The sequence below is a fragment of the Danio rerio genome, chromosome 21 (genome assembly GCF_049306965.1).
Source record: "Danio rerio strain Tuebingen ecotype United States chromosome 21, GRCz12tu, whole genome shotgun sequence".
NCBI classification, from domain to species: domain Eukaryota; kingdom Metazoa; phylum Chordata; class Actinopteri; order Cypriniformes; family Danionidae; genus Danio; species Danio rerio.
Genome location: NC_133196.1, coordinates 14,652,185 through 14,663,806, shown reverse-complemented (window position 1 = coordinate 14,663,806; position 11,622 = coordinate 14,652,185). Strand labels below are relative to the sequence as shown.

Here is an 11,622-nt window from a genome sequence, read left to right as displayed (position 1 = left end):
TGGATTAATTTAAAAGACTCCTGTGTGTCGTTAAGATATACGTCAAGTGTCTAATAAGGTATCTGGGATTCAACATGTTAGATGCTGAAGGATAATGTGATGAATTTATTTACAGTTGAAGTAATTGTTTGTGCCAGAATGACCTCCGGGTCAAAAAAATGAGATCTATATATCAATAATTAAATATACATGAGGAATATAGTTATAGGAAGAAATTAGTTTAGGAGTGATAAACAACTGCTACTTATTTATATATATTAATAATATAATATAATTTGTAGCTGAATATTAGTCTTTCAGTCAGTTGACAAGGAAACACTTCTAATATTTATTATTAATATTGTTGTTATTACTATTTATTTACTTTTGAAGGTTAAGATTAACTGTATTTACTTCAACTTTGTTTCAAATATTAAATATAATTTCTAATTTAGACTTTATATTTATCAGTTTAATTGTATTACAGTGTTAAGCCATTTTAGTTAAATAACAAAAGAAAAATGTATAATTAAAATTTTATAAAATAAATAATAACATATATAAAAATGGTTCCAAAATTTGAAGAAAACAAATATTTATTATTACGCATACAGTATGTATTAATGTTTTTTTTTTTTAAATAAAATTTCATTTACACACACACACACTCACCGGCCACTTTATTAGGTACACCTTACTAGTAACAGGTTGGACCCCTTTTTGCCCTCAGAACTGCCTTAATCCTTTGTGGCATAGATTCAACATGGTACTGGAAATATTCCTCAGAGATTTTGGTCCATATTGACATGATAGCATCACACAGGTGCTGCAAATTTTTCCAGCTGCACATCCCTGATGTTAATCTCCCATTCCACCACATCCCAAAGGTGCTCTATTGACCTTATTCTCCGCCGACGAGTGGGTGCTGCCATTTGAATCTTTTTGGCTCAAGACTTCCGGTCTCATTCACTTCCATTCATTTTTAGACATTAAAAACTGCTCATTACGCTGCTTGATGTTGCAATTTGATATTTTCTTGTTATTTTATTCTACTTGGTCTGTATGGTCATGCAAACATTTGTTTGTAGAGCAAGAAGTTTGACCGTTTTCTGCCGTTTATTATTCCAAGTAATTTCCCCCATAGGCGACTGAATCGGAAGTTCTAAGACAATCGCGAAAACAGGTGCACTTCCGCATTTTAGAATAAGGTCAATTGGATTGAGTTCTGGTGACTGTGAAGGCCATTTGAGTAAAGTGAACTAATTATCATGTTCAAGAAACCAGTCTGAGATGATCCGCACTTCATAACATGGCGTGTTAACCTGCTGGAAGTAGCCATCAAAGATGGGTACACTATGGTTATAAAGGGAAAGCAACCACACTCAGAGGGGCTGGGGGCGTGGTGGACAGGATGCTCAATTGGTACTAATGGGCCCAAAGTATGCCAAGAAAATATCCCCCACCCCATTACACCACCACCACCAGCCCGAACCGTTGATATAAGGAAGGATGGATACATGCTTTCATCCTACCATCCGAATGTCGCAGCAGAAATCGAGACTCATGAGTCCAAGCAACGTTTGTCCAATCGTCTATTGTACAATTTTGGTGAGCCTGTGTGAATTGTAGCCTCAGTTTCCTGTTATTAGCAGACAGGAGTGGCACTGGTGTGGATATCGGTTACTGTAGTCCATCTGCCTCAAGGTTGGACGTACTGTGTGTTCAAAGATGCTCTTCTGCATACCTCAGTTGTAACGAGTGGTTATTTGAGTTACTGTTGCCTTTCTATCAGCTCAAACTCTGGCATCAACAAGGTATTTGCACACACAGAACTGCCGCTCACTGGATATTTACTCTTTTTCAGACCATTCTCTGTAAATCCTAGAGATGGTTGTGCATGAAAATCCCAGTAGATCAGCAGTTTCTGAAATACTCAGACCAACCAGTCTGGCACCAACAACCACGCCATGTTCAAAGTCACTTCAATCACCTTTCTTCCCCATTCTGATGCTCGATTTTAACAGCAAGTTAAAACAAGTCTTGACCATGTCTACATGCCTAAATGATTCATTAAGTTACTGCCATGTGATTGGCTGATTAGAAATTTGCATTAACGAGCAGTCAGACAGGTGTACCAAATAATAATAATAATAATCATATTATATATATATATATATATATATATATATATATATATATATATATATATATATATATATATATATATATATATATATATATATATATATATCTTTGGCTTTTTTTTGGTTTTCAATATTTCTAAACACTAAAACCACAGCAAGGCCAATCACGCAAATAATCCACAAACTCCACACATGAAAATATCAAACTGTATTTGTACACAAATATTGATCTTTCAAATCCTTGCTTACAGGAAACATTTAGTCAAAAAATCCTCCCCTCAACACATCATGCAGTGCTCTAGGAAACGTTCAGGTGAAACGAACAAGTATTTATAGTGTCAACAAGGCAAACATTCCAGAACTCACACAAATGTTAATCATAGCAAGGAAGCACAGCAAGATATGATTTACTTCAAATCAAAATCTTCATCATCAAACGTCATACGATTAGGTAGCAAAACCGCGTTCATGACCAACAATTCACAAGAAAATCCCAACAAAAACGTCCTTGCCACTACTGACCTTTTCTGGGAAATCCAACGTCAGTGTCAATGGCATTTGCACATACAAACAAAATCACTTAAAACACAACAGAGCTCTATGTAGTGTAAATACAATAAGTTAGTTTTGCATCAAACATGATTTGCCCTTGACATAAGATACATTTTGTACTGCTGTCATAAACCTTGCTGCAACCCGCTTTGATCCCTTGTTTTAAATTGGTTGTTTAGTCACCAAAATAATAATAATATTAATAAAAGTGAAACAGCAGTGCATTGAAGACAGCATGGCGAACGAGAATTGTGCTCTTGGCTTGTCCTATTCCTTGTAAGGCTTCGGATTTGTGTGCAGACTAAAGTACAATATAAAAACGAAGGAGGTACGGTGCTTGAGTAAACCGCAAGCTTACGGTGCGGATGGATTGTAGTCGTCTCATTTCACATTTCATTTCAGTGAAAACACATTCAGCCTTTTATTTATTTGTGCTTTTACACCCAAAAAGACAAACTCAATCTGAGTCAGCGAAGCTTCCAGAACCCAGCTGGCTTTATGTGTCAAATGAGGATTAGTAGTGCGTAGACAACAACAACTGAAATGCTGAAACGCATGAAACATTGGAAAAGAATATTAATACTAAAATAAAAAGAGCAGCTGTGCATTTCATTTGAGCTGATATTTCAAATTAAAACATCTTGCAGTGTTTTCAGTGATCAGCTGGAATGAGGATTATAGGGGAGGGGGTTGGCTGGTTTAAATGACGTTAGATTCATAATTAGCTTTTATTTAGTGTCCAAACATGGTTTAGAGTTATAATAGCAACAAAACTAGTTTAAAAATTCAGTCATTTTTTATTTAACCTCTTAAACTTATAAGAAATGTGTTAACTAATCAAACCTGACAGATTTCTGTCCCTCCATGTTTACTTGAAACATCCAATTAGGATTAAGTCCAAGTAGACCGATCGGTTTCATTCAAGTGTTCTGAAGAGAAAATAAAATCACTTCTAAGGATCAATAAATGTTGGCTTTAATTCATTTAAAAGTAAAGATTAAATATTGTTTACAGCATTCTAATTTGCTCACAGAGGCTCAAGTTTGCTTTATTGACAAGTGAGAACCAATCAGCTTCATTCTTGTGTTACGCAGCACATCAAAGCTTCTGTAAGAACCAATCAGCTTCATTCTTGTGTTACGCAGCACATCAAAGCTTCTGTAAGAACCAATCAGCTTCATTCTTGTGTTACGCAGCACATCAAAGCTTCTGTAAGAACCAATCAGCTTCATTCTTGTATGTCACAAGGCACATTTGAGCTTCTGTAAAAACCAATGAGATTTTTTTTCTTGCATGTCACATGGCTCATTTGAGCTTCTGCAAGAACCAATGAGATTCATTCTTGTGCTAGGCAGCACATCTAAACTTCTGCAAGAACCAATGCGATTCTTTCTGGTGTTACGCAGCACATTTGAGCTTCTGCAAGAACCAATGAGATTCATTCTTGTGTTACGCAGCACGTTTGAGCTTCTGCAAGAATCAGTAAGTTTCATTCTTGCATGTCACATAGCGCATTTGAGCTTCTGCGAGAACCAATGAGATTCACTTTTGCATGTCACATGACACATCTGAGCTTCTGGAGAACACGTCACGTGGCACATTTGAGCTTCTGTAAGAACCAATGAGACTCATTCTTGTTAAGCAGTGCATTTAAACTTTTGCAAGAACCAATGAGATTCCTTCTTATGTTACGCAGCACATCTAAGCTTCTGCAAGAACCAATAAGATTCATTCTTGCATGCCACATGGTGTATTTGAGCGTCTGCAAGAACCAATGAGATTCAATCTTGTGTCACGCGGCACATTTGAGCTTCTGCAAGAACCGATGAGATTCATACTTGCATGTCACATTTGCTTTTGCAAGAACCAATGAGATTAATTCTTGCATGTCACATGCTGTATTTGAGCTTCTGCAAGAACCAATGAGATTCATTCTTATTTTATCCAGCACATCTAAGCTTATGAGAGAACAAATAAGATTCAATCTTGCATGGCGCAGGGCACATGGCACATTTGAGCTTCCGTGAGAACCAATGAGATTCCTTCTTACGTGTCACATGGCACATTTGAGCTTCCGTAAGAACCAATGAGATTCATTTTTGCGTGTCATATGGCACATTTGAGCTTCTGTAAGAACGAATGAGATTCAGTCTTACATGTCACATGGCACATTTGAGCTTCTGTAAGAACCAATGAGATTCATTCTAGCATGTCACATGGCACATTTGAGCATCCACAAGAATGAAAACCACTCAATATGGATCCTATATGGATTTTCTGTTTTTGTCGGTCTCTTTTGAAGCACCAGAGCTTTGGGTGAACAGCGGTCTTCAGAAAAGGGACTGAAATATCTCAGATTGCATAAAAAAATACTTAAATATATATAAAAAACTAACTTGTGCTCCAAGATTAACTTAAAGTCTTATGAGTTTCAGTACATGATATCAGTTTTCAGGGGATATAACCCACTCTTAGATGTTAGAAAAACCTAAATAAATGAAATGAAAGAAAATTGAGCTTATTCAGGCTAAGAAAAAAACATTTGTGTGGATGAATCCTGTTCTTTGGAATAAATACTGATAATCTAAGACCAACACTGGGATAAAACTGGAAAACAAGGCATCTCTCAAAGGCATTTGATTTCTGAAACACAGAACTTTTGTTGCTTAATTGGCACAACTCACTTTAAATCATGTTGCAATGTTCTTAAAGGAAGTTGCTGCCTGCCAACCTCTTGTCTTCTTGCAACTAAAAGCTTTAGTAGGATCTGACCTGTTTTAGCAGCCATAGAGGATTTTGGGAAAACACAAGATTGTACGTCGGCCGGGCAGCAAAGGCATCTTGGAAATTTGTAGTATCTTGGGAATAGCAAGGACCGAGGTGAGACTGCAGCTGCAGGTATGGACTTTGTAGAAGATTCTCAGGTCTCAAAGTACTTATAGATGGACGTCACATAGGTCATGACGCTCTGCCAGTCCGGTCTTTCTGTGTGCACCATTTCACCAATGTCCTGTCAGGCAGAGAGTCAGATATACGAGAAGGAAATGATCAGAATTGCATGATGTGTTTGTCAACCTTACTGCTGTTGAGTGTTATGTTACAGAAGTATCTTGCAAAGCTTGTTGAGCAAAGGGCACACAAAACAGCTTTTATAACATGGCAAGCAGTCACCATTTACTGCAAACACAGCTTTATGAAATCATTCAATTAAATACAACGGCAATCACAATTCACAACTGATAAAGCACAATTTATAAACACAAAATCTAGGAAAATCCTAAAGAAAAGTTGTGTATGACAGATTTCAATAAGTCTAATCTGATAAAAATGAATCTACAAATATGTTCACCATGTTCATATATATATATATATATGAACAGCTGTAGTATTGTGAAATATTATAATTGGAAACTACTTTGATATACTTTAAACAGCCTGATCAGAATATCTTTTCAGTCACTTATGAGAAAATTAAGCCATTCTTGCTAAATAAAATGTTGAATTTCTTCCTAAAACATTGTACATATAAAAAATTCAAGGAAGTTGAGCAAATGGATATGTAAAATAGTGGTGATGATCATATTAAACTCAACTCACCAGTGTTGATTTAATTCCAACGCTTTCTGCTGCCTGGAAGGCTAAAGTGAAATTTCGCCTCTGCAAAAGACATCAATGAATGAACTGAAATTTGTAAACACTCTAAAAGACAGTTTAGTAATGACTGGTACTGAAAAACAAAATGTACACTACCTGACAAAAGTCTTTTAGGAATAACAAATAATAACTTGACTACTAGTTGATCATTTGACATCAGAAGTGGCTTATATGAAAGTCAAAGGCCTCTAGATTACGCTTATTTTACCAAAATACAATATAATCATGCCTTGATTTTTTATTATTTAATTAGGACACTAAGGTCTGACTTTGCTTACTCAAATGTCTTGTCACTTAACAGAAATAATGTACAGTAAAAAATATAAAGTCATGGTGCAGTGGAAAAAGAATTAATACTGTGTATGTCTCTCATGAGCTTGGAGGACTGCATCCATACATCTCTGCAATGACTCAAATCACTTATTAATAAAGTCATCTGGAATGGCAAAGAAAGCGTTCTTGCAGAACTCCCAGAGTACACCAAGATTCTTTGGATTCATCTTCAATGCCTCATTCATCTTACCCCAGACATGCTCAATAATGTTCATATCTGGTGACAGGGCTGGCCAATCCTGGAGCACCTTGACGTTCTTTGTTTTCAGGAACTTTGATGCGGAGGCTGAAGTATGAGAAGAAGTGCAAACCTGCTGAATAAACTTCCCTCTCCTGTGGTATGTAATGTAATGGGCAGCACAAATTTCTTGTTACCTCAGGCTGTTGGTGTTGCCATCAACTCTGCAGATCTCACGCACACCCCCATACTGAATGTAACCCCAAATTATGATTTTTTCATAAACAAACTTGACTGATTTCTGTGATAATCTTGGGTCCATGCAGATTCCAATAGGTCTTCTGCAGTTTTCGTGATGATTGGGATGCAGTTCAACAGATGATTCATCAGAAAAAAATCTACCTTCTGTCACTTTTTTTAAATGATCAACAAGAAGACAAGTTATTATTTGTTGCTCTTTCAAGTGTGATCGACAACAAGACCTTGGTCAGGTAGTGAGGTAGTGCTTTTTTAAAAACTACTTATTTAAAATGAGTGGAAACAACAAAATTCTTACATTTTGGGGAAATAACTTAATTGTTTTATGTTCGATCTGATTAAATTAGTAAATAATATTAAAGTAACATAATTGATTTGTGTTGGGACAGCATGAAAGAATTGTGTGGAACCCAGCATTTTTATTTTATGCTGACAATTTGCTCCTGTTGAACTAAATTAACCTAATGTGAGCGTACAGACCTTGTCCAGGCTGTTGAGCTCGTGATACGGGATGTGTGCAGGCAGGTAGGTGTGAAGGATGGCACAGAAAGCGAGCCCATCATTCCAGCTGCTGCTGAAGTTGGTGATGTCAATGTTCTGTGTGTGGAGGGGGAGAAAAAACAACAACAACAGATCAATAATTTTAGTAGACGAAGAGGTGATTGGCTGGGTGATTCAGAGGGAGCGATGAAGCATTGAATCTTTCTGTGTCCCTGAGATATTATGGCTGTAGTTAAAAGTGGCAGACCCCCCAAGTTATAAATCTTGACAGAAACAACATCCTTTTTCAGTGTTTACAGAAACGCTGACAAACACTGCTGTTCATATAATTAAGAAAGCCTCCCTTTCGGATTTGTACTGAATGAACAGTTTGTGTTTGTTTATTGTTTTATTTATTTTAATGGTGTTTAGTTTAGATCAATGAAAAGACCCTATTCATAATTTAGATCTTACAATCCTACCAGAACACCTAACTGGAGTGCAAACTCCATTGACCAATTTCTTTTTAAATATGGCAGGTTTGGTTCCATTAAAATGTAGTCATGCTGTGATTGCTCTGTTTGTAACCACAAAACAGAGACACTTTCTTATAAACACGTCAAGTGTCTGGAAAAAAATGGTGCAATACTTAGTGTGCTTTATGCAGGTGGTGAATGTGCTTGACAAACCACTTGTAGGAAACACCCTATCCTCTCAGTGTGTATGTGTGTGTGTGTGTGCATGTATAAAACAAACTGCTGAACTATCTTAGACTTGTCATGGCATTAATGTATTACTGATCTCTTAAAGTCTTTTTGCTCATCTAAAAGTCGCTTTGAAAAAAAAGACAAGCAGCTTTTAAATCAGGAAATCACAAAACTTCTTAAGTTGAATTTAGTACCTTTTTTAATACCTTCAAAAAAGTTTTTAATACCAGCATGACATAGAACTGCAACTGTAATGGCGTAAATAAATGTTTTTAATCCTTCCAAATGGAATAAAATATTGCAGATAACATTTACATTTAAGTAAAGCAGAGGGATGAAACAATAAACACCACTGCACCTCAGCTTGCAATGTAGCGGTGGTGATGGGGTATAGCATAGCGCCTGCAGCCTGACGCCTGTCACACATCTGTTGACGATGCTGCTATGACTACTGCTGGCAGTGGTTTGCCTTGGGAATTCGGGAGAGCAGTCAATTTTGAGGGCAAAGCAGTGGAGGTTGAGGTGCAGCCGTAGTGCAAAACATTGATATGGGAAGCTGCTCGCTGGGTACGTGCATCCAAGTTTGGTGGCTATTTGATTCCATATGCAATTTGATGCCATTCACCCCAATCCAAGTTTTATTAATCGTCTTCTTGCAGAAGTGGCAATAAGCCTTGCCGCTGTTGCCAACTACAGGCCTAAGCCAGTCTTTAAATCTTAAGTCCTCCAGCCAGAGGCCAGAAAACTTGCAATTTTAATTTAAATAATGAAAGGATAGTGAGCTCGTCTATATGGTTGGCTGCAAGCCAGCCGGGCACCCAGTTTGTTTCAGCATGTTCACGAATGAACACCACCTCACATGATATTGCTCAGGTCTTACTCTTAACATAAAAAAAAATCCACACAAATTTTAGAATACAGGCCTGCACTTAACATCAATTGAAAATGTATCTAAAAAAACTAGGGCTCGAATACCTCGTCAGATGATGTTTATTACTTTTTAATGCCCTCAATTTTGGCTAATTTCATTTACTACCTTTTACACCCCCATGGACACCCTGTAAATATATGAATGTACAATTTGAAATATTTGTGTGGTTCATTTAAATAAAAATAAAGAATGAATATTTGTGTGGTTCGTTTAAATAAGAATGAACACCGCTCTCTGAACTTTACTGTGCACCAAATAAGTGGACCAAGACTTCCAAACACACACTGGTCCAGATTGTGCTCCTACTTCAGCCAAACCATAATAAACAAATAGTTTCAAAGTGTGTCATAAAAACAGTTTTTAAATTTTTAGGTTCAGAACTTCAGCCCCAAATATACAATGTGTTCGCCAGGCAAGCCAAGTCTTGAAGTATTCTTTCTTTGTTTTATTCAAAATAACTGAACTACAAATGTGAAGACACTGACAGAATTCAGTTGTTTTTGTCCTGTTGACTACATTTGGGCAAATTCTCATTCTCAGAATATGAACACAATACCTTAATAACTAGTTTCCAAAGAGCGGTACGGTTTAGTTCAGTACATTACAGTTCAGAGTCGCAATTGACATTATTCTCTCTTATACCCCGTTTACACTAACACATTTTCATTTTAAAATGCCTTTTCAAAATGAAAACGATTCGCGTCCACACTGGCGTTTCAACCAGCGTTTCTGAACAAATCTCTGTTCACACATAATGGCCATAATTCATTATTAAATCTGATATTCAGCAAAAGAGAGGGTATGTTTTGCCCCATCAACATTAACACGTAGCAGCAGTGTTTTCAAACTAAAACAGCCTCTTCATCATTTTCAAAAAGCTCCGTTTTCAGCTCTCGAAAACTCCAGCGTAGTGTGGATGGTGTAACCGTAGCAAAACTTAAGTGTTTTCAAACTAAAGCGAATTAGTGTAAACAGGGCCTTAAAGAAAGCTGGTCATTATATGGCATTTTTTGCACACTCAAGGTCATTATTTTACATATAGACGAGCACAAGAATAGAGAAATGGGACATGTGAACATCTCGTAAACAACAATGAAGGACATACCACAGATACAGTTTTTGCATGTGTTTTTTTTTCACAAGAGAAGCACAAGCTAAGTTTGAGCCTGGTTTATTGCTGCAGACTGTCTTTGTATTATTACAGCACCGTGTTTTGGCTGTGTATTAATTTTTTTTTTTACTTCAAGCATTAATTGCTCCACTGTCTTTTGAGCATATCTCCACCTATTTAGTACCATAGCGTGGTGCTAAATACCCTTACGAAAGGGTCCCAAAAAGTTGGGTTAGTAACATTTACTTATATTGAGTTACGATTCCAAATTTAGGTTCTTTTGAAATTGGAAACGGAAATAAATGTACTCCCCATAGCTCAGCTGAAACTAGACATTAATTGCATGTTAATAAGAAACTATTGTAAAGAAAATGCTTAGCTTGGATTATTGCTTCATATTGTGAACATTAGCCTGAATATGCATTATCGCTGAGTTAAAACTAAAGGTAGCAATGTTGTGATATAATGTCTTCTCACTTTCCAGGTTGGTTAAGATATACTGTCTAAAGGGATTGCACTGTTAGCCAGCGGTGAAAAGAGTACTGAAAAATCATACTTAAGTTAAAGTACTATTACTTGCCTAAAAATGTAGTACAAGTAGAGTAAAAGAATCTGTTGTAAGTATGACTCAAAGTATGAGTAAAAAGTAGACCTTTCAAAAGTACTCAATAGTAGTGAGTATTACGCTGTGAAAAGCTGATGTATTTACATGTAATTTGTGGATGTGTTTAAAAGTAACATTCTGCAGTGCATTTAGTTATAGCCTAGCAGGCACACAACATCATAAGATATTTGGTTGATTTTAGGTTGTGTTACAAACTAACCAAAATCTAACGTCAAGTCAATATCTTAAACCAATGTCATATTGACGTCAAATACTGACATTTATTCATCAGGCAACCAAAATCCAACATCTAACAGACATCATAAAGGTAACATCCACACATGTTACAGCTTGATGTAGACGTTGATATTTGGTTGATTTTAGGATAGACTTTGGACATTGATGTCGGCTTGACCATGGGTTATGATGCACCCCAATTTTCATATCCAAACAAAATGCTACATCCCCACGACTTTGGGGTACAACCTCAATCACACGTCATGTTGATTTATTCTGCCTGCTGGGTGTGCAAGGCCATTTCGGTCATCAAACAGTACAAATCAGTTATTTTCTCATCAGTGACATGCATGTATACAGTCTCTGGGTCATTGCGTGTAAAGACTTTGGACATCTTGGACACTTTTGCTGCAGTTTGTTGCAATTATAATTATAAAGCGCCCTAAGGTAGTTC

General features: G+C 36.6%; 1 protein-coding gene across 6 annotated transcripts in view; it reads right to left on the bottom strand.

Moving 5' to 3' along the window:
- Nucleotides 1-2,316: 2,316 nt before the first annotated feature.
- Nucleotides 2,317-11,622, bottom strand: part of specc1lb (sperm antigen with calponin homology and coiled-coil domains 1-like b) — a 63,046-nt gene continuing 53,740 nt past the window's right edge. For all 6 annotated transcript variants that reach the window (XM_068216012.2, XM_073935070.1, XM_005161102.5 and 3 more), the window contains exons 14-16: nucleotides 7,579-7,695; nucleotides 6,273-6,332; nucleotides 2,317-5,685 (exon numbers count right to left, since the gene is read on the bottom strand). In XM_068216012.2, the coding sequence (XP_068072113.1) occupies nucleotides 5,596-5,685; nucleotides 6,273-6,332; nucleotides 7,579-7,695 (267 nt within the window). In that variant the 3' untranslated portion in view covers nucleotides 2,317-5,595. The remainder of the gene's footprint in view (nucleotides 5,686-6,272; nucleotides 6,333-7,578; nucleotides 7,696-11,622) is intronic.